The sequence below is a fragment of the Lethenteron reissneri genome, chromosome 53, assembly GCF_015708825.2.
Source record: "Lethenteron reissneri isolate LAM-NWPU_2019-01 chromosome 53, ASM1570882v1, whole genome shotgun sequence".
NCBI classification, from domain to species: domain Eukaryota; kingdom Metazoa; phylum Chordata; class Hyperoartia; order Petromyzontiformes; family Petromyzontidae; genus Lethenteron; species Lethenteron reissneri.
The window spans coordinates 6,857,587-6,883,177 of NC_083831.1; the positions used below are offsets into that span (position 1 = coordinate 6,857,587).

Consider the following 25,591-nt stretch of genomic DNA (forward strand, 5'->3'; position numbering starts at 1 on the left):
GGCCCAAGGGCGAGTTCATTACTTCCGCGGGGGTGTTTCTTAGTCGTTCAGAGCCATAGTCAGTACGGCACTAGGGCGAGTTCATTACTCCCGCGGGGGTGTTTCTTAGTCGTTCGCATACCAAAATGTTGACTCGTTCGTAGGGCGAGTTCATTTTCCCCGCGAGCATGGAGCGCGTGTTTTTTTTTTTGATGGAGAGGCGTCTTTCGCAAACCATTATTGTCGTTGAATAATTATGAACAAGCATCTAAGATCAACGGCCAACGGACGAGTCCATTTCCCTTCTTAGGGAGGGGGGGGGGTGTTCGTAGCACATCAGGCGCCACCCACATAGTTGTTGTGATCGTTATAGTGGGGGCGAGTCCATTTGCGTGCGTCCTGGGGGGGGTGTTTGTGCTAAGATGCATAGCCCATGGAAGAGTCCATTTCCCTTCTTAGGGGGGTTCTTGCAGCACATAGTTGTTGTGGTCATCTTATCGTGCCGGGCGATTCCATTTGCGTGCGCCCTGGGGGGGGTGTTTGTGCTAAGACTCATAGCCCATGGACGAATCCATTTGCTTGCGCCCTGGGGGGGGGGGGTGTTTGTGCTAAGATGCATAGCCCATGGACGAATCCATTTGCGTGCGCCCTGGGGGGGGGGGGGGTGTTTGTGCTAAGACGCATAGCTCATGGACGAATCCATTTGCGTGCGGCCTGGGGGGGGGTGTTTGTGCTAAGACTCATAGCCCATGGACGAATCCATTTGCGTGCGCCCTGGGGGGGGGGGGGGGGTTGTTTGTGCTAAGATTCATAGCCCATGGACGAATCCATTTGCGTGCGCCCTGGGGGAAGGGGGGTGTTTGTGCTAAGACGCATAGCCCACGGACGAATCCATTTGCTTGCGCCCTGGGGGGGGGGGGGGGTGTTTGCGCTAAGATGCATAGCCCATGGACGAATCCATTTGCGTGCGCCCTGGGGGGGGGGTGTTTGTGCTAAGACTCATAGCCCATGGACGAATCCATTTGCTTGCGCCCTGGGGGGGGGGGGGGGGTGTTTGTGCTAAGACTCATAGCCCATGGACGAATCCATTTGCGTGCGCCCTGGGGGGAGGGGTTGTTTGTGCTAAGACTCATAGCCCATGGACGAATCCATTTGCGTGCGCCCTGGGGGGGGGGGGGTTGTTTGTGCTAAGACTCATAGCCCATGGACGAATCCATTTGCGTGCGCCCTGGGGGGGGGGGGGGGGGGTGTTTGTGCTAAGACTCATAGCCCATGGACGAATCCATTTGCTTGCGCCCTGGGGGGGGGGGGGTGTTTGTGCTAAGACTCATAGCCCATGGACGAATCCATTTGCTTGCGCCCTGGGGGGGGGGTGTTTGTGCTGTTGGTGGGGGCGTGCTCATACCCAGTTCAGTGACCCGCCGTGCGTCTTCATCTTCGTCGTTATCGCCTCTTCCTCCTCCTCCTTCAGCCGCCAAGATGTTCGGTCTGGGGCGCTTCGCTGGGAACTTGATCCAGGCGGTGGCGGGGTGAGTTTGCGTCTCTGTGCCATTGACGCGACCTTAATAGGAGCTCGCTAACGGTGTTGGTCGTGCCGTGCTGTAACGCGTGTGCGTGTGTGCGTGTCACCTTAATAGGATCTCGCAAACTCGTGGGTTGCTGTGTGTGTACTGTACTGTAACATGTGTACTGTACTGTAACATGCGTGTGTGTGTGTGTGTACGTGTGTGGCATTAATAGACATTGGCAAACGCGGGGAGCGGTGGCGCAGTGGTTAGCTCGCCACGTCTCGCCACCAACAGCGACGATTATCTCTGGACCGGTCCTGGGCCTCCCCCCTAGGTTGACTCGGCCTCAAATGAGTACCTGGTGGCGGTGTGTAGTAAACATCGCCACTGGGGGAGAGACAAAGGCGGCCGGGCGTGGTGCTGGCCACCCACCCCCCTCGTATTCCGTTCCGGCCTTAATAGGTGCTCGCTAACAGCACTTGCCCCTACAGTCTGTTAAGGCTATACGGGGGATCTTTGTGTGTGTGTGTGGGGAGCGGTGGTGCAACGGTTAGTGTTACACTACGAACCTGGCGACCCGAGTTCCATTCCCGCTCACGGCCAAAATCACCGACGATTATCTCTGAACCCGTCCTGGTCCTCCCCTAGGTCGACTCGGCCTCAAACGAGTACCTGGTGCGGTGTGTAGTAACTATCGCCACTGGGGAGACAAAGGCGGCCGGGCGTGGTGCTGGCCACCCACCCCCCCCCTCGTGTGCCGTGCCGGCCTTCATAGGTGCTGCTACTCGCTAACAGCACTTGCCCCTACAGTCTGTTAGAGGCTATATGGGGGAGCTTTGTCTTTGTGGCTACGTGTTTAGCATCGTAAGTCCTGCTGGGCTTGTCAAGAGAACCTGGCGTTCATAGCCCAGGGCATTGCTTTATACAGCAATGCCCCCACGCCCACCCTCAACTCAAAACAATCCACACAATTACGCAGGCATTGTAAGTGCATATTCTTAGGTTTTTTCGATAAAGTCGCGTAGGTAAAAAAATTAAATTAATAAAAGTTAAATGAAAAAAAAAATTACTTTGATTAATTTACATTTTTTACCTACGTGACTTTACCGAAAAAAACCTAAGAATATGAATCCTTGCAGTCACGAAAGCTTCAAATCTAGAATTGTAAGTGCACTTTGCATGTGGACGCACACGCGTGTGTGCGTGTGTGTTCGCGACCAATATCATCCATAATTGTGGGGTTGGATCGCGTAAATATATGAACGTGTCGTTAAACTCGGCACATCCACGCCTCTATATAAGGAAGGAAACAGGTGGACTTCTCCACATATCTGGCTGTCGCCTGATGAAGCTGGTTGTAATTATTGGCGAAACGTCGTGCTCCGATTGTGAATGTTGTGGCTTGGCTCTCCAACACACCGGTTAGTGCTGTACTAGTATACTACACTATATACTACACTATACACTACACTACTATACTACACTGTACACTACACTATACACTAGACTATACACTACTATACACTACACTACTATACACTACACTATACACTACACTATACACTACACACTACACTATACACTGCACTATACACTACTATACACTACACTATACACACTACACTATACACTACTATACACTACACTACTATACACTACACCACTATACACTACACATTTATATTTTTATTATTTTATTATTTCCCTTTTACGTGACTTTACCGAAAGAACCAAGAATATGAATCCCTGCAGTCGCGAAAGCTTTAAATCGAAATTTAGAGCCTTGTTGGTTTGCGTTGTTCACCATAAAAGTACCATGTGGTTTGAACACCTTAACACCATCCTGTTTTATTGCCAGAAAGGGTAGAAAACTATTCTTATTTTTCTCACAGCATGTAATGTTAGTTACCCATAACGTATCCAAAGTTGTAAACTGTTGTGATGCTTTGTTTCACCAAACCTGCGCTGGCTGATCGCTACATTTTAAACCTGTGCAGCGTCTCCGCTTGACGCAACGCACGAACGCAGTTGTGTGAGCCGAACATTGTTGCTGTTTTCTATCTCGTCTTCGGATGGATGCGTCGTCACGTGCCTTAAACTGTATCGCAAGCAAACCAAAGCAAACCACAAAGCTCTTGCCAATGACAGCAGGCGACGAGGCAGCCGTGGCTGACTCATGAGTCATTGGAGAAGGCAAAACACGAATCAAAACTAGACACGGGGGGAGTGGGGGATGATCCCATCCCACACAGACAAACGCAAATCCGTGGCTGGGTGAGACCAGGGTGGGATTAAAGTTCTTGCAGGGCAGGGGTGGGGAACGTCTGGCCCGCGGGCCGTACGAGGCCCGCGAAATCATCTGGTCTGGTCTGGCCCTGCCAAGGCAACCACAGGCAGGACTCGAAATTCAATAAATCTAGGAGCAAACCTGGAAAAGCAGTTGCGAGTAGCAGCAACATCATCAACACCAGCTAACATCATCACACGCCTCGCCAAAGAGAAGCAGTTCCAGCCATCACATTAGGGATGAGTTAATACTGGTAGGAACCACCTGGTTCCACCAGCCCACAGGGGATTATTGTGTCCGTCCGTCGTGCATCCAAAAATGGGTGGGGAGGGTGGGGAGGGGCTGGGTGGGGAGGGGAGGGTGGGGAGGGGCTGGTCACCCGGTGGTGCTCTTATAAAACTCAACGTTTAACCTAATCACGCCGGCTTGTGCCCGCCCTCACAGTCGGCCATATTTGCGGAATACACCACGCCGCCGTTGACCCTGGCCATTGACCGAGCAACCCAACGTTCCTACCAGCTCCCTCCGCAGGAATGTGTTTAAATGTTTGGCCAAATATAACCGGCAAATTTTTAAGTTGATAATTTAGTATGGCCCGCGAATGATGTTATTAATATCCAAATGGCCCTTGGCAGAAATAAGGTCCCCCACTCCTGTTGTAGGGGCTTGGGCACTTTTGTTTTGACGATGGCAACTCTGTAGAATCACGACTGTTACTCCGCTTGATTGTGCAAAAAAACAGCACTTCGAGATGTTTATTTTGCTGATTTTGGAACGGAATTTTTTTCTTTCTCAAACTTCATCCTCCGGTGTTTAATTTCTCTCTCGCCTTACGAAAAAAACCAGCGATTGACATGACTCTGCCTCTTTGTGTAAACACTGTGCCTGTCCTTGCTATTTATAAATATATTTATTCGAGGAAGGTATCTTGGTTACATTTCTTATAAAACAAACAAAAAACATGGTCACTTTTTTCGTAGGCCCTTCAGTTTTCATACCTACTGTGCCTATTTGATCATTATAATTGGCTAATACGGCCCTGGCGTGAGAATATTTTCGGTTTTATGGATTCATGAGCGTCTGTAGAAATGGGCGCTGACACTATCACGTACAAAGCCCCCACTCCGTGCGGTCGGTTAATCGGTCACGGTCGGATGCGCGACGTCGTACCATAATTCATGCATTCTCTCCCACACCGCTGTGCCCACCCCTCCCACCTTTTTCCCTCTCCACGCAGGGAGATTGGAGGGAACATCGGGCAGCAGTTCTTTCAGGTGAGCGGTCAGACCTTCGCACGGAGACTAATATCGTCGCAGCAGTCTGTGCGAGACGCCGCACGTCAGCCTGGCTTGGCTCTCGCAGGCGAGCAGGGCCGACGTAGGTGAATCGCGCGTGCGAGTTCGCACAGCCGACGTAGCTGACGGCGAACGCAGCCGACACGGCCAACTCACTCAAGTGCAGCTCCTCATGCGGCTGATGGAGCCAACGAGAGGTGACACGGCCGATAAAGCCACAACAGCCGATATAGCAAAGTCGACGCGCACACGCAACTGATGTAGTTGATGTAGGCCATGCAGCAGGTAAAACTGACACGGCCGTTACAACTGACATGACATGGCTGGTTACAACTGACACGGCCAGTACAACTGACACGGCCAGTACAACTGACACGGCCAGTACAACTGACACGGCCGACACAACTGACACAGCCAGTACAACTGACACGGCCAGTACAACTGACACGGCCAGTACAACTGACACGGCCAGTACAACTGACACAGCCGGTACAACTGACATGACACGGCCAGCACAACTGACACGTCCGGCACAACTGAGCATCTAAACCCGGGCGTATCGATCGGGGATGCTGGTGATCCGGCGCTTTGGAGGCTCCGGCGGATAGGAGGATCGCGTCAAGCTTTGTGAGAATGCCGCACACACGGCGGGTAGAAGGGGGCGAGAGGGGGAACTGTTGCCGTGGGTGACGACTGCTGACGAGGGGAGTGGCAGCCGAGGCGACGGGGCGTGCCCCGGAGGACGTCCCATCGCCGGAGACGGAGCGGTGAAATCCGCCCGTGCGCAGTTGCCCGCTGGATCGTCTGCCGTCGAAGAGATCAATCGGTGGATGATCGATCGAGGCTGGCCGGCTGATGCTGATGATGATTTGATGACTCGCATGATTTGTTGACGCGTTCAACGGAACTCGTGACGAACTTTCGGCGGCGCTCCGTGCAGCTTTGGGTCCCTGGCCGCCCGCCTCATCGCCCGCCCTGGTGGAGCAGCTGCTGCTTGCTGAGCTGAGCTTGGGATCTGGTTCCTACTCTCGTTGCTGTTTGGCTTTTTGGTTTTGCTGGAGGTTCTTGATGTTGGTTTCTGCTGTATCCTTTCTCCGTTGGTGGGCGGGCGTCTGTGTGTGTGTCTGTATAGGAGCGGCGGCGCAGCGGTTAGCGCTACGAACCCGGCGACCCGAGTTCGATTCTCGCTCACGGCCGACAGCGGCGACGATTATCTGAACCGGTCCTGGGCTCCCTCCCCCCCCCCGAGGTCGACTCAGCCTCAAATGAGTACCCGGGGCGGTGTGTAGTAAACATCGTCGCCGGGGAGACAAAGGCGGCCGGGCGTGGCGCTGGCCACCCACCCCCTCGTGCGCCGTGCCTGCCTTCATAGGCGCTGCTACTCGCTAACACCACTTGCCCCAACAGTCTGTGTGAGCTATAAGGGGGATCTTTGTCTGCATGGCTGTCTGTGCATGTCTCTGTCTCTCGACACTGTGCTCCCCCCACTCCCCCCCTACTTCCCCCTCTCCCTCTGCCTCTCTTCTCCGCCTGTCGCCTGTCGCCACCTCCACCAACGAGCAGATGATTGCCGACTCCTCCAATCAAGACAGCTGGGTACGTGAAGCTCCCTCCTTGCCCGGCTCCCTCCCCTAGCGGCGTCGTAGCCGGCGAGGGTGCAGGCGGTGCAACTGCACCAGGGCCCACGGGCCGGAGGGGTTCAGGTGCCGGGGAATGCACCGGAGCCCACGCCGATTACACTACGCCGCGGGGTTTAACTGTAGCGCATATATATTTTTTGTTCTTTCGGTAAAGTCATCACGTAGAAGGGAAATAATAAAATGATATTGATATAAAACAATAAAAATTCTCACGACGTTCCGACTGCAACACAAGCAATCGTCATCAGGTGTGAAATCCACAGCAAGAAAATGTTATATTTATATTATTTTATTGTTTCCTTTCTACGTGACTTTACCGAAAGAACCAAGAATATGAATCCCTGCAGTCACGAAAGCTTTAAATCGAAATGTAGTGCATATCACAAATTATTTTCACCAGGTAAGGCTCCGCTGAGCTATACAGGCATTTCGGAAGTGACCTGGCCATCGCAAACGATAGCTCAGCGAAACTTAAAGCAGCCAAATACCCTTGGAGCGCACGTTGATTCTAAATGTGGAGGGAAAACCCAGAGGAGCCAAAGAAAAATCCACACGACCATGGTGAGAGAGACACGCAAACTCAAAATATACAGCAGCAGGCGTCAGGGTCGGGATCGAACCCACGACCTCCTAAATACCAGGCGAGGTAGTTAACATCTCCTAGTCACCTGGAACCCACGACCTCCTGAATACCAGGCGAGGTAGTTAACATCTCCTAGTCACCTGGAACCCACGACCTCCTGCATACCAGGCGAGGTAGTTAACATCTCCTAGCCACCGTGATGATGATGATGAGAGAGACACGCAAACTCCAAATATACAGCAGCAGGCGTCAGGATTGAGATCGAACCCACGACCTCCTGTATACCAGGCGAGGTAGTTAACATTTCCTAGCCACCGTGATGATGATGATGAGATCGAAACGCAGACTTCAAATATACAGCAGCAGTCGTCAGGGTTGAAATCGAACCCACGACCTCCTGTATACCAGGCGAGGTAGTTAACATTTCCTAGCCAGCGTGATGATGATGAGATCGAGACGCAGACTCCAAATATACAGCAGCAGGCGTCAGGATTGAGATCGAACCCACGACCTCCTGTATACCAGGCGAGGTAGTTAACATTTCCTAGCCACCGTGATGATGATGATGAGATCGAAACGCAGACTCCAAATATACAGCAGCAGTCGTCAGGGTTGAAATCGAACCCACGACCTCCTGTATACCAGGCGAGGTAGTTAACATCTCCTAGCCAGCGTGATGATGATGAGATCGAGACGCAGACTCCAAATATACAGCAGCAGGCGTCAGGATTGAGATCGAACCCACGACCTCCTGTAGACCAGGCGAGGTAGTTAACATTTCCTAGCCAGCGTGATGATGATGAGATCGAGACGCAGACTCCAAATATACAGCAGCAGTCGTCAGGATTGAGATCGAACCCACGACCGCCTGTATACCAGGCGAGGTAGTTAACATTTCCGAAATTCCCTGGCGCTCGCTGCCCGCTGTTGGCTTGACATGTGCGCCTCCCATAATGCAGTGCGTGTGATAATATCGCTGTAGTGCCGCCTCTCACAATGCACTGTGTGTGGTGATGTCGCTGTAGTGCTGCCTCCCACAATGCACCGAGCTTGGTTATTTACACAATGCACCGCGCTTGGTGATGTCGCTGTCGTGCCACCTCCCATAATGCAGTGTGTGTGATGGAGCTGTAGTGCTGCCTCCCACAATGCACCGAGCTTAGTTATTTACACAATGCACCACGCTTGGTGATGTCGCTGTCGTGCCACCTCCCATAATGCAGTGTGTGTGATGGAGCTGTAGTGCTGCCTCCCACAATGCACCGAGCTTGGTTATTTACACAATGCACCACGCTTGGTGATGTCGCTGTCGTGCCACCTCCCATAATGCAGTGTGTGTGATGGAGCTGTAGTGCTGCCTCCCACAATGCCCAGCGCTTGGTGATGTAGCTGTAGTGCCGCCTCCCACAATGCACAGCGCTTGGTGATGTAGCTGTAGTGCCGCCTCCCACAATGCAGTGTGTGTGATGGAGCTATAATGTCGCGTCCCACAATGCACTGCGCTTGGTGCTGTAGCTATCGTAGTGCCGACAATATCCTATTAAAATGAAGGAATGACCCACACACAATAGTTGCAATAATTTTGCTTTAATATTACTCGTATTTGCTTGCAGACTGCACGCACTGTCTGTCTAATGCGTCTCATCTCAAGAGTGTTAGAATGGGTTTATTGACGTACTGCAAATGATGGCAGTGACGATTGAACAATTTGACCCTTTTGTGTTGGATCGTAGTGTATGTATCTTGACTGTTTTTTTTAAATCCTTTATATTAAGTTCACTTGCTTGCTTGCGCGCTTACGACCGTGCAAATCTTTCGGTCGTTTTTTAACCCACTTCCCGTGATCCAATCGAGCTGACATTTTGCACACAGACTCGTTGTGCGTGACAATTTATTTTCGTGAACATTCTTTTCCAAAATGTTAGACCTTTTAGGAAATTTTTTAAAATATTTAATTACCAATTGCTTAATGGTGGCAGGCAATCATCTGACCCATAGGTGGCAGCCATCTCAAGCCAGAGGACGAGAGGACTCTAGCCGCCACGCATATAAAGGATTTATAGTGAAAAACTTTGTTTTTACGGATTAATTTATAGCGATAAACCTCCACCAGCCGACAGAGCCAATCTAATCAAGTTGCCGCCTGATGGGGCAAATGCAGCGCGTCCGTTGATGCGGTTCATCGGCTACGTACGGTGGGTAAGACGGTCAACGTACGTACGCACAGGAGGGGCGTGCAAAAGCCCCAGCAAAATTTCGATTTAAAGCTTTCGTGACTGCAGGGATTCATCTTCTTGGTTCTTTCGGTAAAGTCACGTGACTTTACCGAAAGAACCAAGAAGATGAATCCCAGCAAAATGTTTGACAGTTGTACTCATGGACGACGTTTTGCTAGAGATCAGAGGTCGCAACCGGGTACCCGATACCCGTACCCTACCCGATACCCGTGACGGGTACGGGTACCCGTTTGCGACCCTGGTGCGGCCGGGTACGGGTAGGCTGTGAGTCACCGGCGAGTTACCGTTTGTCACTCATTTCGGGTAGGGTACGGGTACGGGTAGGAAACGGGTACCCGTTTGCGACCCTGGTGCGGCCGAGTACGGGTAAGGAATCAAAACCCGTTTGCGACCTCTGCTGGAGATTGCAATTCAGCATCGTCAGGTGAGAGTAACGGCTGCCGCCAGAGGGCGCCACGGTCACTTCAACTTCGAGAGCCCGTGGCAGCTCTAGGTGGCTCGGCCATCCGTGGCGGAGTGACAGAATCACACACGGTACACACATACACACGTTACACACACACACGGTAAATACATACACGGTACACATACTGGGGAGCCGGGAGTGGTTCTGAACACCCACCCCCTCGTGTGCCGTGCCGGCCTTCATAGGTGCTACTCGCTAACAGCACTTGCCCCGAGAGTCTGTGATGGCTACACGGGGGATCTTTGTCTTTGTGTCAATGTCTGTCGTTTACATTGTTGCAGCCCCCGAAGGTTCAGCCGACCCTGCAGAGCGATGAAGACGCTCAGTTTCGTCGCGTGTTCACCCAGCTCGCCGGGGAGGTACAGTACACACACGCAGTACACACACGGTACACGCACACACGGTACACACACACACGTTACACACACACACGGTACACACATACACGGTACACACACACGTTACACACACACGGTACACACACGGTACACACACACACGGTACACACACGGTACACACGTTACACACACACGGTACGCACACACACGGTACACACACACACGGTACACACACACACGGTACACACACGGTACAAATACACGGTACACACACATACGGTACACACACACACCCGGTACACACATACACGGTACGTACACACATGCAGTGCACACACACACGGTACACACACACACGGTACACACACACACGGTACACACACACACGTTACACACACACACGTTACACACACACGGTACACACACGGTACACATACACGGTACACACACACACGGTACACACACACACCCGGTACACACATACACGGTACGTACACACATGCAGTGCACACACACACGGTACACACATGCAGTGCACACACACGGATTGTTAAAAATAAATATCTTCTGGACGCTCTTTCGTAAGCGTGGATGTTTGCAAGTCGGGGACTGTCCATACTCATCGATTTGATTTGGTCTGCGTAACGACCTGCTGTGTCCATCTCCTGGGCATCCCCTAGGACATGGAGATCAGCCCTGGGGAGCTGCAGGGAGTCCTGAACAAGGTGGTCACCAAACGTGAGTGACCGCACACACGCAGACAAAGGTCCCCCGCGTAGCCTCAACAGACTGTTGGGGCAAGTGCTGTTAGCGAGCGGCACCTGTGAAGGCCGGCGCCGTGGCACACGGGGGGTTGGTGTGACCAGCGCCACGCCCGGCCGCCTTTGTCTCCCCAGTGCTGAAGATTACGCGCGGCACCAGCTACTCGTTTAGGGCCGAGTCTACCTAGGGGAGGCCCAGAACCAGTTCAAATATTCACGGATGATGCTGGCCATGGCGAGGGATCGTAGTGCAGCGCGCTAACCAATATGCCACCGAAAGAAGTTGAACATAACATACATAAACTTACACACAGACTCCTCGCACAGAGACCCATAGACTCCTCACACAGAGACCCATAGACTCCTCACACAGAGACCCATAGACTCCTCGCACAGAGACACATAGACTCATCACACAGAGACCCATAGACTCATCACACAGAGACCCATAGACTCCTCGCACAGAGACCCATAGACTCATCGCACAGAGACCCATAGACTCCTCGCACAGAGACCCATAGACTCCTCACACAGAGACCCATAGACTCCTCGCACAGAGACCCATAGACTCCTCGCACAGAGACCCATAGACTTCTCGCACAGAGACCCATAGACTCACTCACACAGAGACCCATAGACTCATCGCACAGAGACCCATAGACTCATCGCACAGAGACCCACAGACTCACCATACAGAGACCCGTAGACTCATCGCACAGAGACCCATAGACTCATCGCACAGAGACCCATAGACTCATCGCACAGAGACCCACAGACTCATCGCACAGAGACCCATTGACTCATCACACAGAGAACCATAGACTCATCGCACAGAGACCCACAGACTCATCGCACAGAGACCCATTGACTCATCACACAGAGACCCATAGACTCATCGCACAGAGACCCATAGACTCATCGCACAGAGACCCATAGACTCCTCACACAGAGACCCATAGACTCCTCACACAGAGACCCATAGACTCCTCGCACAGAGACACATAGACTCATCACACAGAGACCCATAGACTCATCACACAGAGACCCATAGACTCCTCGCACAGAGACCCATAGACTCCTCGCACAGAGACCCATAGACTCATCGCACAGAGACCCATAGACTCCTCGCACAGAGACCCATAGACTCCTCACACAGAGACCCATAGACTCCTCGCACAGAGACCCATAGACTCCTCGCACAGAGACCCATAGACTTCTCGCACAGAGACCCATAGACTCACTCACACAGAGACCCATAGACTCATCGCACAGAGACCCATAGACTCATCGCACAGAGACCCATAGACTCATCGCACAGAGACCCACAGACTCATCGCACAGAGACCCACAGACTCATCGCACAGAGACCCACAGACTCATCGCACAGAGACCCATAGACTCATCACACAGAGAACCATAGACTCATCGCACAGAGACCCACAGACTCATCGCACAGAGACCCATTGACTCATCACACAGAGACCCATAGACTCATCGCACAGAGACCCATAGACTCATCGCACAGAGACCCACAGACTCATCGCACAGAGACCCACAGACTCATCGCACAGAGACCCACAGACTCATCGCACAGAGACCCATAGACTCATCACACAGAGAACCATAGACTCATCGCACAGAGACCCATAGACTCATCGCACAGAGACCCACAGACTCATCGCACAGAGACCCACAGACTCATCGCACAGAGACCCACAGACTCATCGCACAGAGACCCATAGACTCATCACACAGAGAACCATAGACTCATCGCACAGAGACCCACAGACTCATCGCACAGAGACCCACAGACTCATCGCACAGAGACCCACAGACTCATCGCACAGAGACCCATAGACTCATCGCACAGAGACCCACAGACTCATCGCACAGAGACCCACAGACTCATCGCACAGAGACCCATAGACTCCTCGCACAGAGACCCATAGACTCATCGCACAGAGACCCATAGACTCCTCGCACAGAGACCCATAGACTCCTCACACAGAGACCCATAGACTCACTCGCACAGAGACCCATAGACTCCTCGCACAGAGACCCACAGACTCATCGCACAGAGACCCATTGACTCATCACACAGAGACCCATAGACTCATCGCACAGAGACCCATAGACTCATCGCACAGAGACCCACAGACTCATCGCACAGAGACCCACAGACTCATCGCACAGAGACCCACAGACTCATCGCACAGAGACCCATAGACTCATCACACAGAGAACCATAGACTCATCGCACAGAGACCCATAGACTCATCGCACAGAGACCCATAGACTCATTGCACAGAGACCCATAGACTCATCGCACAGAGACCCATAGACTCATCGCACAGAGACCCATAGACTCATCGCACAGAGACCCACAGACTCACCACACAGAGACCCATTGACTCATTACACAGAGACCCATAGACTCATCGCACAGAGACCCATAGACTCATCGCACAGAGACCCACAGACTCATCGCACAGAGACCCATAGACTCATCGCACAGAGACCCATAGACTCCTCGGACAGAGACTCATAGACTCACCGCACAGAGACCCATAGACTCACCGCACAGAGACCCATAGACTCATCGCACAGAGACCCATAGACTCATCGCACAGAGACCCATAGACTCATCGCACAGAGACCCATAGACTCATCGCACAGAGACCCACAGACTCACCACACAGAGACCCATAGACTCATCGCACAGAGACCCATAGACTCATCGCACAGAGACCCATAGACTCATCGCACAGAGACCCACAGACTCACCGCACAGAGACCCATAGACTCATCGCACAGAGACCCATAGACTCATCGCACAGAGACCCATAGACTCATCACACAGAGACCCATTGACTCATTGCACAGAGACCCATAGACTCACCACACAGAGACCCACAGACTCACCACACAGAGACCCATTGACTCATCACACAGAGACCCACAGACTCATCACACAGAGACCCATAGACTCATCACACAGAGACCCACAGACTCATCGCACAGAGACCCACAGACTCATCGCACAGAGACCCATAGACTCATCACACAGAGACCCATAGACTCATCGCACAGAGACCCACAGACTCACCACACAGAGACCCATAGACTCATCGCACAGAGACTCATAGACTCATCGCACAGAGACCCATTGACTCATCACACAGAGACCCATAGACTCACCACACAGAGACCCATAGACTCACCACACAGAGACCCACAGACTCACCACACAGAGACCCATTGACTCATCACACAGAGACCCACAGACTCACCACACAGAGACCCATAGACTCACCACACAGAGACCCACAGACTCACCACACAGAGACCCATTGACTCATCACACAGAGACCCACAGACTCATCACACAGAGACCCACAGACTCACCACACAGAGACCCATAGACTCATCACACAGAGACCCACAGACTCATCGCACAGAGACCCACAGACTCACCACCCATAGTTTGTTGTCCTTCCCCCGCACCTCCGATTAGCACGGTTTGGCTACGTACGGCACGAAAGAAGTCCCACATACACACGATACATACATCAACAGACAGGTGCGGTTCACGAGCACTTATAAAGTTCAACGTACGGACATGCGTGCGTATTCAACGTATCAAAAACAAATTGCATAAAAAAATGAAAAAGATATAATAACAATTTTTTTGGAAAAGATGAGGCTCAACGGTGACTTGCTGAGGAGCAAAGTGACGGTGCCGGAGCGCTAAAGTTGATCGCTCTGGCTGAGTCCAGGGGTGTTCGATGTCACCGTGCGGTCGTCTTCGTGTTCATTCAGACCGCGACCTCAAGACGGACGGGTTCAGCATCGAGTCGTGCCGCAGCATGGTGGCGCTCATGGACGTATCCTGACTCAGCGGGGACACAACAACACAACAACAACACGACAACACAACAACAACAACACAACACGGCACAACACAACAACAACGCGACAACAATACGACAACGACACGGCAACACGGCACAACACATGATGACACGACACAACACGACAACACACGATAACACAACAACAACACGACACAATGACAACAACACAACACGGCACAACAACACGACAACAACACGGCACAACGACACGGCAACGACACAACACGACAACACGGCACAACGACACGGCATGACACAACAACACGACACAATGACAACAACACAACACGGCACAATAACACGACAACAACACGGCACAACGACACGGCATGACACAACAACACGACACAACGACACGGCAACGATACAACACGACAACACAACAATACGGCATGACATAACGACATGGCATGACGCAACAACACGACACAACAACACGACAACAACACGACAACACCATGGCACAACGACACGGCATGACATAACGACACGACACAACACGACGTGACGCAATGACATGCCCACAACCCTCACCCTAACAAAATGCCACGGCACAAAATGGCACGGCACGGCACCACGTGACACAACGCTACACAAAACAACTCAACGACGCGTGACGTTGCCAAGACTCGTCGCGACACAGAGCGTGCGCGCGCGCTGAGTAACGCGAACGACGCGACAGCGAGGGGCGGATAAATCGGCGTGACGCGCGACGCGGCGGCACAGCTCGATGGGAGAGCCCCGAGTGGCGGTGGCGGCTCCCTGCCGTCGTGAAGCCGATTGACCCTTGACCTTCGAGCGCAGTCGGACGGCACGGGGAAGCTGGGCTACGAGGAGTTCAAGATCCTGTGGAACAAGATCAAGGGCTGGCAGGTGAGGCCGTGCGTGCGTGCGTGCGTTCGTGCGTGCGAATGTCGCGGGGAGTGGTGGCGCAGCGGTTGGCGCGCCGCGCTACGTTCCCGGCGGCCCGAGTCGGATTCCCGCAGGCAATCTGGTCGGCAGGCCGAACGCGATCCACTTGCGCGACGCACTCGGGGAGCGCGTCGCGCGTGTGGGGAGCGGTGCCGCAGCTGCACTGTCGACCCGCTCACGGCCAATACCGGTGACGATTATCTGAACCGGTCGTGGGCCTCCCCCTAGGTCGACTCGGCCTCAAACGAGTACCTGGAGCGGTGTGTTGTAGACATCGGCACTGGGGAGACAAAGGCGACCGGGCGTGGTGCTGACCACCCACCCCCTCGTGTGCCGTGCCGGCCTTCATAGGTGCTAACAGCACTTGCCCCAACGGTATGTCGAGGCTATACGGGGGATCTTTGTCTTTGCAGACTCTGTACAAGCAGTACGACGCAGACCGCAGTGGTGCCATGTCGGCATCGGAGCTGGGACCCGCCCTGGCAGCCGCCGGTACGGGATGGCACGCACACATGCAGACACGCACGCACACACTTACACGCACACACGTACACACACGCATGTACACGCACGCACAAGCATACGCACGCACGTATATATGCAGACACGCACGCACGCAACAACAACAACAACCGCCATTCGCCACTAAGTGGCGAATGGCGGTTGTTGTGTGTGTGACTCTGTGTGACTGTATGTGTGTGACTGTGTGTGTGTGTGACTCTGCGTCTTTATGTTTGTGCCCAGGCTTCAGGCTGAATGATCAGCTGCTACGCGTCATCACGCTGTGACTGTGTGTGTGTGTGTGTGACTCTGTGACTGTGTGTGTGTGTGACTCTGTGTATGTAACTGTGTGTGTGTGTGACTCTGTGTATGTGACTGTGTGTGTATGTGTGACTGTGTGTGTGTGTGACTGTTGCCCAGGCTTCAGGCTGAACGATCAGCTGTTGCGCGTCATCACGCTCCGCTACGCGGAGGAGGACGGCAACGTCGACTTCGACAACTTCATCTGCTGCCTCGTCCGCCTGGAGGCCATGTTCCGTACGTACGCGCACAGACAAAGATCCCCCGTGCGGCCTCACACAGACTGTCGGGGCAAGTGCTGTTAGCGAGTAGCAGCGCTTGTGAAGGCCGGCACGGCATGTTCCGTACGTACGCGCACAGACAAAGACCCCCCGTGCGGCCTCACACAGACTGTCGGGGCAAGTGCTGTTAGCGAGTAGCAGCGCCTGTGAAGGCTGGCACGGCATGTTCTGTACGTACGCGCACAGACAAAGACCCCCCCGTGCGGCCTCACACAGACTGTCGGGGCAAGTGCTGTTAGCGAGTAGCAGCGCTTGTGAAGGCCGGCACGGCATGTTCCGTACGTACGCGCACAGACAAAGACCCCCCGTGCGGCCTCACACAGACTGTCGGGGCAAGTGCTGTTAGCGAGTAGCAGCGCCTGTGAAGGCTGGCACGGCATGTTCTGTACGTACGCGCACAGACAAAGACCCCCCCGTGCGGCCTCACACAGACTGTCGGGGCAAGTGCTGTTAGCGAGTAGCAGCGCTTGTGAAGGCCGGCACGGCATGTTCCGTACGTACGCGCACAGACAAAGACCCCCCCGTGCGGCCTCACACAGACTGTCGGGGCAAGTGCTGTTAGCGAGTAGCAGCGCCTGTGAGGGCTGGCACGGCATGTTCCGTACGTACGCGCACAGACAAAGACCCCCCGTGCGGCCTCACACAGACTGTCGGGGCAAGTGCTGTTAGCGAGTAGCAGCGCCTGTGAGGGCTGGCACGGCATGTTCCGTACGTACGCGCACAGACAAAGACCCCCCGTGCGGCCTCACACAGACTGTCGGGGCAAGTGCTGTTAGCGAGTAGCAGCGCCTGTGAGGGCTGGCACGGCATGTTCCGTACGTACGCGCACAGACAAAGACCCCCCGTGCGGCCTCACACAGACTGTCGGGGCAAGTGCTGTTAGCGAGTAGCAGCGCCTGTGAAGGCTGGCACGGCATGTTCCGTACGTACGCGCACAGACAAAGACCCCCCCCGTGCGGCCTCACACAGACTGTCGGGGCAAGTGCTGTTAGCGAGTAGCAGCGCCTGTGAAGGCTGGCACGGCATGTTCTGTACGTACGCGCACAGACAAAGATCCCCCGTGCGGCCTCACACAGACTGTCGGGGCAAGTGCTGTTAGCGAGTAGCAGCGCCTGTGAAGGCTGGCACGGCATGTTCCGTACGTACGCGCACAGACAAAGACCCCCCGTGCGGCCTCACACAGACTGTCGGGGCAAGTGCTGTTAGCGAGTAGCAGCGCCTGTGAAGGCTGGCACGGCATGTTCCGTACGTACGCGCACAGACAAAGACCCCCCGTGCGGCCTCACACAGACTGTCGGGGCAAGTGCTGTTAGCGAGTAGCAGCGCCTGTGAAGGCTGGCACGGCATGTTCCGTACGTACGCGCACAGACAAAGACCCCCCGTGCGGCCTCACACAGACTGTCGGGGCAAGTGCTGTTAGCGAGTAGCAGCGCTTGTGAAGGCCGGCACGGCATGTTCCGTACGTACGCGCACAGACAAAGACCCCCCGTGCGGCCTCACACAGACTGTCGGGGCAAGTGCTGTTAGCGAGTAGCAGCGCTTGTGAAGGCCGGCACGGCATGTTCCGTACGTACGCGCACAGACAAAGACCCCCCGTGCGGCCTCACACAGACTGTCGGGGCAAGTGCTGTTAGCGAGTAGCAGCGCCTGTGAAGGCCGGCACCGTGGCACGCGAGGGGATCGGTGGCCGGCACAACGCCGAAAAGTGTTTTGGTTTGGCCATGTTTGTTTGTTGTAGTACAGAGTTAGACTGATGGCCTTAATCTAAGCTGTCTTGTAGTTGTTATTGTTGCTTGACTTGCAATCCACTGGGATTTTTGCACACGGTGTTGGTGTACGGTGATTTTTCTGCAATATTTTGCTGTCTTTTCTTGGATTTTCTGTTTGCACATAGTCACTTTAAGATGTTTTCTTGTTCATGTTTTTGTTTTCTGTTTGTTGCGGTTGCACCCGATTCAAGAGCCGAATGGCTCACAGGGCTACACCTAATACATGAACTTGAAACTTGAGGCCGCCTTTGTCTCCCCAGTGGCGATGTTTACTACACGCCGCACCGGGTACTCGTTTGAGGCTGAGTCGACCTAGGGGAGGCCCCGGGACTGGTTCAGATAATCGTCACCGGTGTTGGCCGTGAGAGATGTCCGTAGGGCAGCTACGGCACCGCTCCCCACCCCGCTTGCGTGCGTCGCGAGCGTGAGCACCGATGTTGTAGCAGTGGATTGCTTTGGGCCTGCTGAGCAGGTGGTGTCTGGGGTCGAGGTTGGTTGGGGAACCCGTCTGCTTACCGAGAGCGTCCACCCGGGCAGCCCCCGGGTGGACGATCGCATGCAGGCTCGTCCCAATAACGATCGCGAAAGATAACGCGATCGTTATTAGAGAAGCGGCCCGGTGCCGGACAGAGTCTCTGACAGAGTTCCTGATAGTCTCTGACAGAGTTCCTGACAGTTCCTGACAGTTCCTGATGGAGTTCCTGATAGAGTTCCTGATGGAGTTCCTGATAGAGTTCCTGACAGAGTTCCTGACAGAGTTCCTGACAGAGTTCCTGATGGAGTTCCTGACAGAGTTCCTGACAGAGTTCCTGACAGAGTTCCTGATGGAGTTCCTGACAGAATTCCTGACAGAATTCCTGACAGAGTTCCTGACAGAGTTCCTGATAGAGTTCCTGACAGAGTCCCTGACAGAGTTCCTGACAGAGTTCCTGACAGAATTCCTGACGGAGTTCCTGACAGAGTTCCTGACAGAGTTCCTGATGGAGTTCCTGACAGAATTCCTGACAGAGTTCCTGACAGAGTTCCTGATGGAGTTCCTGACAGAATTCCTGACAGAGTTCCTGACAGAGTTCCTGATGGAGTTCCTGACAGAGTTCCTGACAGAGTTCCTGATGGAGTTCCTGACAGAATTCCTGACAGAATTCCTGACAGAGTTCCTGACAGAGTTCCTGATAGAGTTCCTGACAGAGTTCCTGACAGAGTTCCTGATGGAGTTCCTGATAGAGTCCTTGATGGAGTTCTTGACAGAGTTCCTGACAGAGTTCCTGATGGAGTTCCTGACAGAATTCCTGACAGAGTTCCTGACAGAGTTCCTGATAGAGTTCCTGACAGAGTTCCTGACAGAGTTCCTGATAGAGTTCCTGATAGAGTTCCTGATAGAGTCCCTGACAGAGTTCCTGACAGAGTTCCTGACAGAGTTCCTGATAGTTCGGGACTAGAGTTGCGGACCGTGGCGCCAGCGTGGCGACGTCGTCCCGTGTGACCGCGTGTTTGTGCCGCAGGCGCCTTCCAAGCTCACAACCGGGATGGGGACGGCACCATCAAGCTGAACGTGCTGGAGGTGAGGGACAGGGGGGGGGAGGGAGGGGGGGGAGGGGATCCGCTTGTTTGTTTCTCATCAGCATCATCAGCGACCCATCGTCAGTGTATCCATCATCATCAGCATCGTCATTATCATAATCTCTCTCATCATCATCACCATCGGTGTCTCATCATCATCACCATCAATGCCTCATCATCATTATAATCTATGTCTCATCATCATCAGCATTTCACTATCATTACCGTCATGATTACCATCATCATCATCAGCTCGTCAAGGAGCTTAAATCATCACGCAAACTCCGGCCATCCTCGTAGCGGCTTTGGGCTCACCGTCGAGCAAAGACGGTGGTCACCGCGACGCACGGCGCTTTCAGATGCCCTTTTTTCGGCCGTCTGGAACGCTCTTCCTCGCGATATTGGGAAGCCACTGCGGGCTATGGAAATTGTACTGGTAGGAACCTCCTGGTCACACCAGCCCACAGGGGATTATTGTGTCCGTCCGTCCGTCGTGCAGGGAGGGGCTGGGTGGGGAGGGTGGGGCTGGATGGGGAGGGGCCGGGTGGGGAGGGGCTGGGTGGGGAGGGTTGGGGGTGGGAGGGGTGGGGCTGGGTGGGGAGGGGCTGGTCACCCCGTGGTGCCCTTGTGAAACTCAACGTTTAAACTACTCACGCCGGCTTGTGCCCGCCCTCACAGTCGGGCATATTTTCGGAATACACCACGCCGCCGTTGACCCTGCAGGCCATTGACCGAGCAACCCAACGTTCCTACCAGCAGCTCCCTCCGCAGGAATGTGTTAAATCATCGAGATTGACAAACTCATTTCTTTAGAAACGCTTTTGGTGTTTAGTTTGTTGTCCTTCCCCCCCAACCCCCCGCCGCACCTCCGATTAGAACGGTTGGCTACGTACGGCACCAAAGAAGTTCAACACACACACACGTGCACACCATCACAGCCGGTGTCATCATCGTCAGCGTCTCATCGCCATCTTCACCGGTGTCGTCATTGTGCCCTGCGACAAACGTTTTGTCTGTGGCTGAAAACGCCCAAGTGCTGACGTGGACTCCCGTGTGTCGTCGACAGTGGCTGCAGCTCACCATGTACGCCTGAGGGCCGCTGAAGAGGAGGAGGCACGGGGAGAGGGGGGGGGGCAGGGGAGAGGGGGGCGGCACCATGGCCGCCCCGGAGCAAGTGGCCAGGAGGTCCGCCATCTGCACGCACGCACAGCTACATGCACGCACGCACGCGCGCGCATACACACGCACGCACATACACACGTACGCGTGTACACACGTACACATGCGCACACACACGTACACACACACGCACACACAGCTACATGCTTGCACGCACGCGCATACACACGCACGCACATACACACGTACGCGTGCACACACGTACACACACACATGCACGGCGACGGACACGCACGGATACGTACACGCGTTAAGACGCAGACAGGCAAAGATATCCCCACGCACGTACATATTGTATGCAGGCACACGCAAAGACAAACATCCCCCGCGTAAATGTCGATTTAAAGCTTTCGTGACTGCAAGGATTCATCTTCTTGGTTCTTTCGGTAAAGTCACGTAGAAGGAAAATAATAAAAGAATGAAAGTAAAATTGTATTTTAATATGTTTATTTTATTGTATTATTTCCCTTCTACGTGACTTTACCGAAAGAACCAAGAAAATATCCCCCGTATAGTCAGGGAAAGAGCTGTGAGCGAGCACCTATTAAGGCCGGCATGGCACTCGACGGGGTGGGTGGTCAACACCACGCCTGGCCGTCTTTGTATCCCCAGGTTACTAATTTAAGGCTCAGGACAGGTTTGGATAATTGCTATTGTTCTGAGCTCGGGTTACCGAGTTCATAGTGCAGTGCGCTAACCACTGCGCCACTGTTCTGTGAGTGCGTGTGCACGGACAAAGACCAAGACAAAAATCCCCCGTATAGCCTTAACGGGCTGTTGGGGCTAGTGCTGTTAGCGAGCATCTTTGAAGGGACACACGGACACACACCGTTACACACGCACACATTCACACGTGCAGCTAAATGCTTACAGACGCACGCAGTCAGTTGCATGCGCCTAATGCAGTGCGGAAAAACGCTCTCGCGCGCGCACAAACACGTACACTCCGCACGCTCTCATCATTCGTGCTCGTAAGCTTACACGTCATTCGCCGGGTCACGTGACCACCGCGATGGTCACGTGACCACCGCGATGGTCACGTGACCACCGCGGCCATTACCGAGGTCGTGAGTTTCAGCCGCCTCTGGTTAAATGGGATTTTAAAGGTCGAGAGAGAGGGAGAGACGAGAGAGGGGGAGAGACGAGAGAGAGGGAGAGAGGCGAGGGGTCGATGGTGGTGACTGGAGGGACACGGCGAGCACTGAGACCGCACCGACGTGCGGGCTAGCGCTCTTCGTTTGAAGCGAGGAGGCGTGCGTCAAGAGTCGTTGACCACCATTGTAAATATTAAGAGACGTCTCGGAGAGAATTTCGGTAGTGGGATGGGTGAGGGGGGCGAGGGGGGGGGGGGGCGGCCGGCGTTTTTCCGACAGCAAGAGTCAAACTGAGCAAGTGCCAAACGTCGAGAGAGTTGCCATTGCCTCACCCCGCGACTGCCGTGCTACCGCCGTGTTACCGTCGCGTTATCGCCAGGCTACGGCCACGTTACCATCGCGTTATCGCCAGGCTACGGCCACGTTACCATCGCGTTATCGCCAGGCTACGGCCTCACCCCGACGCCACGTGTCACTCGCCCTCGGGGCAGACGAGGTGACTCAGCAGTGACTGCTGCTGCTGCTGCTCCCTCAATCGTGACTCCCCTCCCCGGCTGCTTTGCCCCGGGCGCAAACTCAACGCGTTTCGTCGATAGCACCTCGGTGACTTTGTCGTTAAAGGTAAACAACAACAACAACAAAAACCAGAACTGTTTGAGCGACGTGTCGGGCAATGGCAACAGCCGACGCAAAAATATGCGGCGATGGCTTTTTTATTACTGCTGTCAAGAAGAGATTCCTGAAACCTTTTTTTTTGCCTGAGATATTTTGTTCCCTCGGATGTGATTGATCCATCGTAGGTTTGTAGGTTAGATCAGGTAAATATGAATGTGTCGTCAGACCCGACACACAGCCAATTAGAAAGCTTTGTCACGTAAACAAAACGAAGCGTGCCAATTCGTTACTCGTTCAGCACTCACCCGTTGCGTGTTGGAGAGTGAAGCCGCTACAACATTTACAATTCGGGTAGCCGTGACGTTTTGCCGGAAATTAACACATTCCTCCTGCGGAGGGAGCTGGTAGGAACGTTGGGTTGCTCGGTCAATGGCCAGGGTCAACGGCGGCGTGGTGTATTCCACAAATATGGCCGACTGAGGGCGGGCACAAGCCGGCGTGAGTAGGTTAAACCTTGAGTTTTATAAGGGCACCACGGGGTGACCAGCCCCTCCCCACTCAGCCCCACCCCTCCCACCCCCACCCAGCCCCACTCCTCCCATTTTTGGATGCACGACGAACTGACGGACACAATGATCCCCTGTGGGCTGGTGTAACCAGGAGGTTCCTACCAGTACAATGACGAGCAGCAGCAGCAGCAGCAGCATCATTGGGTGAGAGCCAGAGAGATGTGGAGAAATCCTCTCTGCTGTTGAGGTCTCAAATAGACACGGGCTGGGATGCATGTGATGTCGTCGCTTGTGAGCCCATCGAGTGCAAATGCCAGAAGAGGGGTGAGCGAGGGTTGATGTATGCATATAAATTACAAATGTATATCCATTACCGGTTGGGTTATTCAAAATGTGGTTGAGTTGTTAATTTGTGCACCACTGCCAACAGCAGCAGCAGCAGCATCACAACAAATGTCATTCCTGTTTGAGGTGCCAGCCAAGTGATGTCACGAGCTCTACCCGATTGGCCTCCCACAGTCACGTGACCGGAGCATCTCTTGTGTGTGTGTGTGACGAGTCACGTGACTGGAGGATCTATCCGTGCGGCTCTTGAAAGTTTGTCGTGTTTATCGAGCCCCCAATAAACGTCTCTTCTTGCCACTTTTGGTTTTCCGTCCCCCTCCACCGGTCGGGTGACTGCCCGTGTCGCCGCGGTTTGAGTTGCGACGCAGTGCGGCCGCTGCAGCTGTGCACAGGTGGCCGCCGGTTCCACCGGGCGGGGAAAGCCAAGGGTCTCCGGCGAGCACCGGCGAGCACCGGCACGGGCGGCGCGAGAGTGCGGTGGTTGACAACCGTCCCGGCGGTTTTGCCGCGGTCGGCGTTGGGACGCAAGCTGCCGCTCGCCGGCCCCGGTCGAACCATCGGTCTCCTTCCCCAGAGACATTAGAAGCCTCACTATGAGACATCTCCTTTACCACTGTGAGACATCTCCTTTACCACTATGAGACATCTCCTTTACCACTGAGACATCTCCTTTACCGCTATGAGACATCTCCTTTACCACTATGAGACATCTGCTTTACCGCTATAAGACATCTCTTTTACCACTATGAGACATCTCCTTTACCACTGAGACATCTCCTTTACCACTATGAGACATCTCCTTTACCACTATGAGACATCTCCTTTACCACTATGAGACATCTCCTTTACCACTGTGAGAATCTCCTTTACCACTATGAGACATCTCCTTTACCACTATGAGACATCTCCTTTACCACTATGAGACATCTCCTTTACCACTATGAGACATCTCCTTTACCACTATGAGACATCTCCTTTACCACTATGAGACATCTCCTTTACCACTATGAGACATCTCCTTTACCACTATGAGACATCTCCTTTACCGCTATGAGACATCTCCTTTACCACTATGAGACATCTCCTTTACCGCTATGAGACATCTCCTTTACCACTATGAGACATCTCTTTTACCACTATGAGACATCTCCTTTACCACTATGAGACATCTCCTTTACCACTGTGAGACATCTCCTTTACCACTATGAGACATCTCCTTTACCACTGAGACATCTCCTTTACCACTATGAGACATCTCCTTTACCACTATGAGACATCTCCTTTACCACTGTGAGACATCTCCTTTACCACTATGAGACATCTCCTTTACCACTATGAGACATCTCCTTTACCGCTATGAGACATCTCCTTTACCACTATGAGACATCTCCTTTACCGCTATGAGACATCTCCTTTACCACTATGAGACATCTCCTTTACCGCTATGAGACATCTCCTTTACCACTATGAGACATCTCCTTTACCGCTATGAGACATCTCCTTTACCACTATGAGACA

At 53.6% G+C, this 25,591-nt stretch overlaps 1 protein-coding gene across 2 annotated transcripts; it reads left to right on the forward strand.

Moving 5' to 3' along the window:
- The first annotated feature begins 1,355 nt into the window (after positions 1-1,355).
- Positions 1,356-24,370, forward strand: LOC133356336 (calpain small subunit 1-like). Of its 2 annotated transcripts, XM_061573805.1 has the most exons (11): positions 1,356-1,508; positions 5,012-5,048; positions 6,633-6,665; positions 10,277-10,354; positions 11,014-11,071; positions 14,914-14,978; positions 15,813-15,881; positions 16,334-16,412; positions 16,842-16,958; positions 20,274-20,332; positions 21,398-24,370. In XM_061573805.1, the coding sequence occupies exons 1-11, from the start codon at positions 1,459-1,461 to the stop codon at positions 21,422-21,424; spliced, it is 672 nt and encodes a 223-aa protein (XP_061429789.1). In that variant the 5' UTR covers positions 1,356-1,458; the 3' UTR covers positions 21,425-24,370. The 2 variants fall into 2 exon arrangements, with proteins under 2 accessions (XP_061429789.1, XP_061429790.1); XM_061573806.1 differs by lacking the exon at positions 6,633-6,665 and having other exon boundaries at positions 1,358-1,508.
- The last annotated feature ends 1,221 nt before the right edge of the window (positions 24,371-25,591 follow it).

What these genes read in the sequence shown, in the direction of transcription:
- LOC133356336 (XM_061573805.1), top strand. Translation starts at nt 1,459, where the DNA reads ATGTTCGGTCTGGGGCGCTTCGCTGGGAACTTGATCCAGGCGGTGGCG. An exon ending in GCATGGTGGCGCTCATGGAC is followed by an intron (nt 14,979 to 15,812) that starts GTATCCTGACTC and finishes CTTCGAGCGCAG; the next exon opens with TCGGACGGCACGGGGAAGCT. An exon ending in ACCCGCCCTGGCAGCCGCCG is followed by an intron (nt 16,413 to 16,841) that starts GTACGGGATGGC and finishes ACTGTTGCCCAG; the next exon opens with GCTTCAGGCTGAACGATCAG.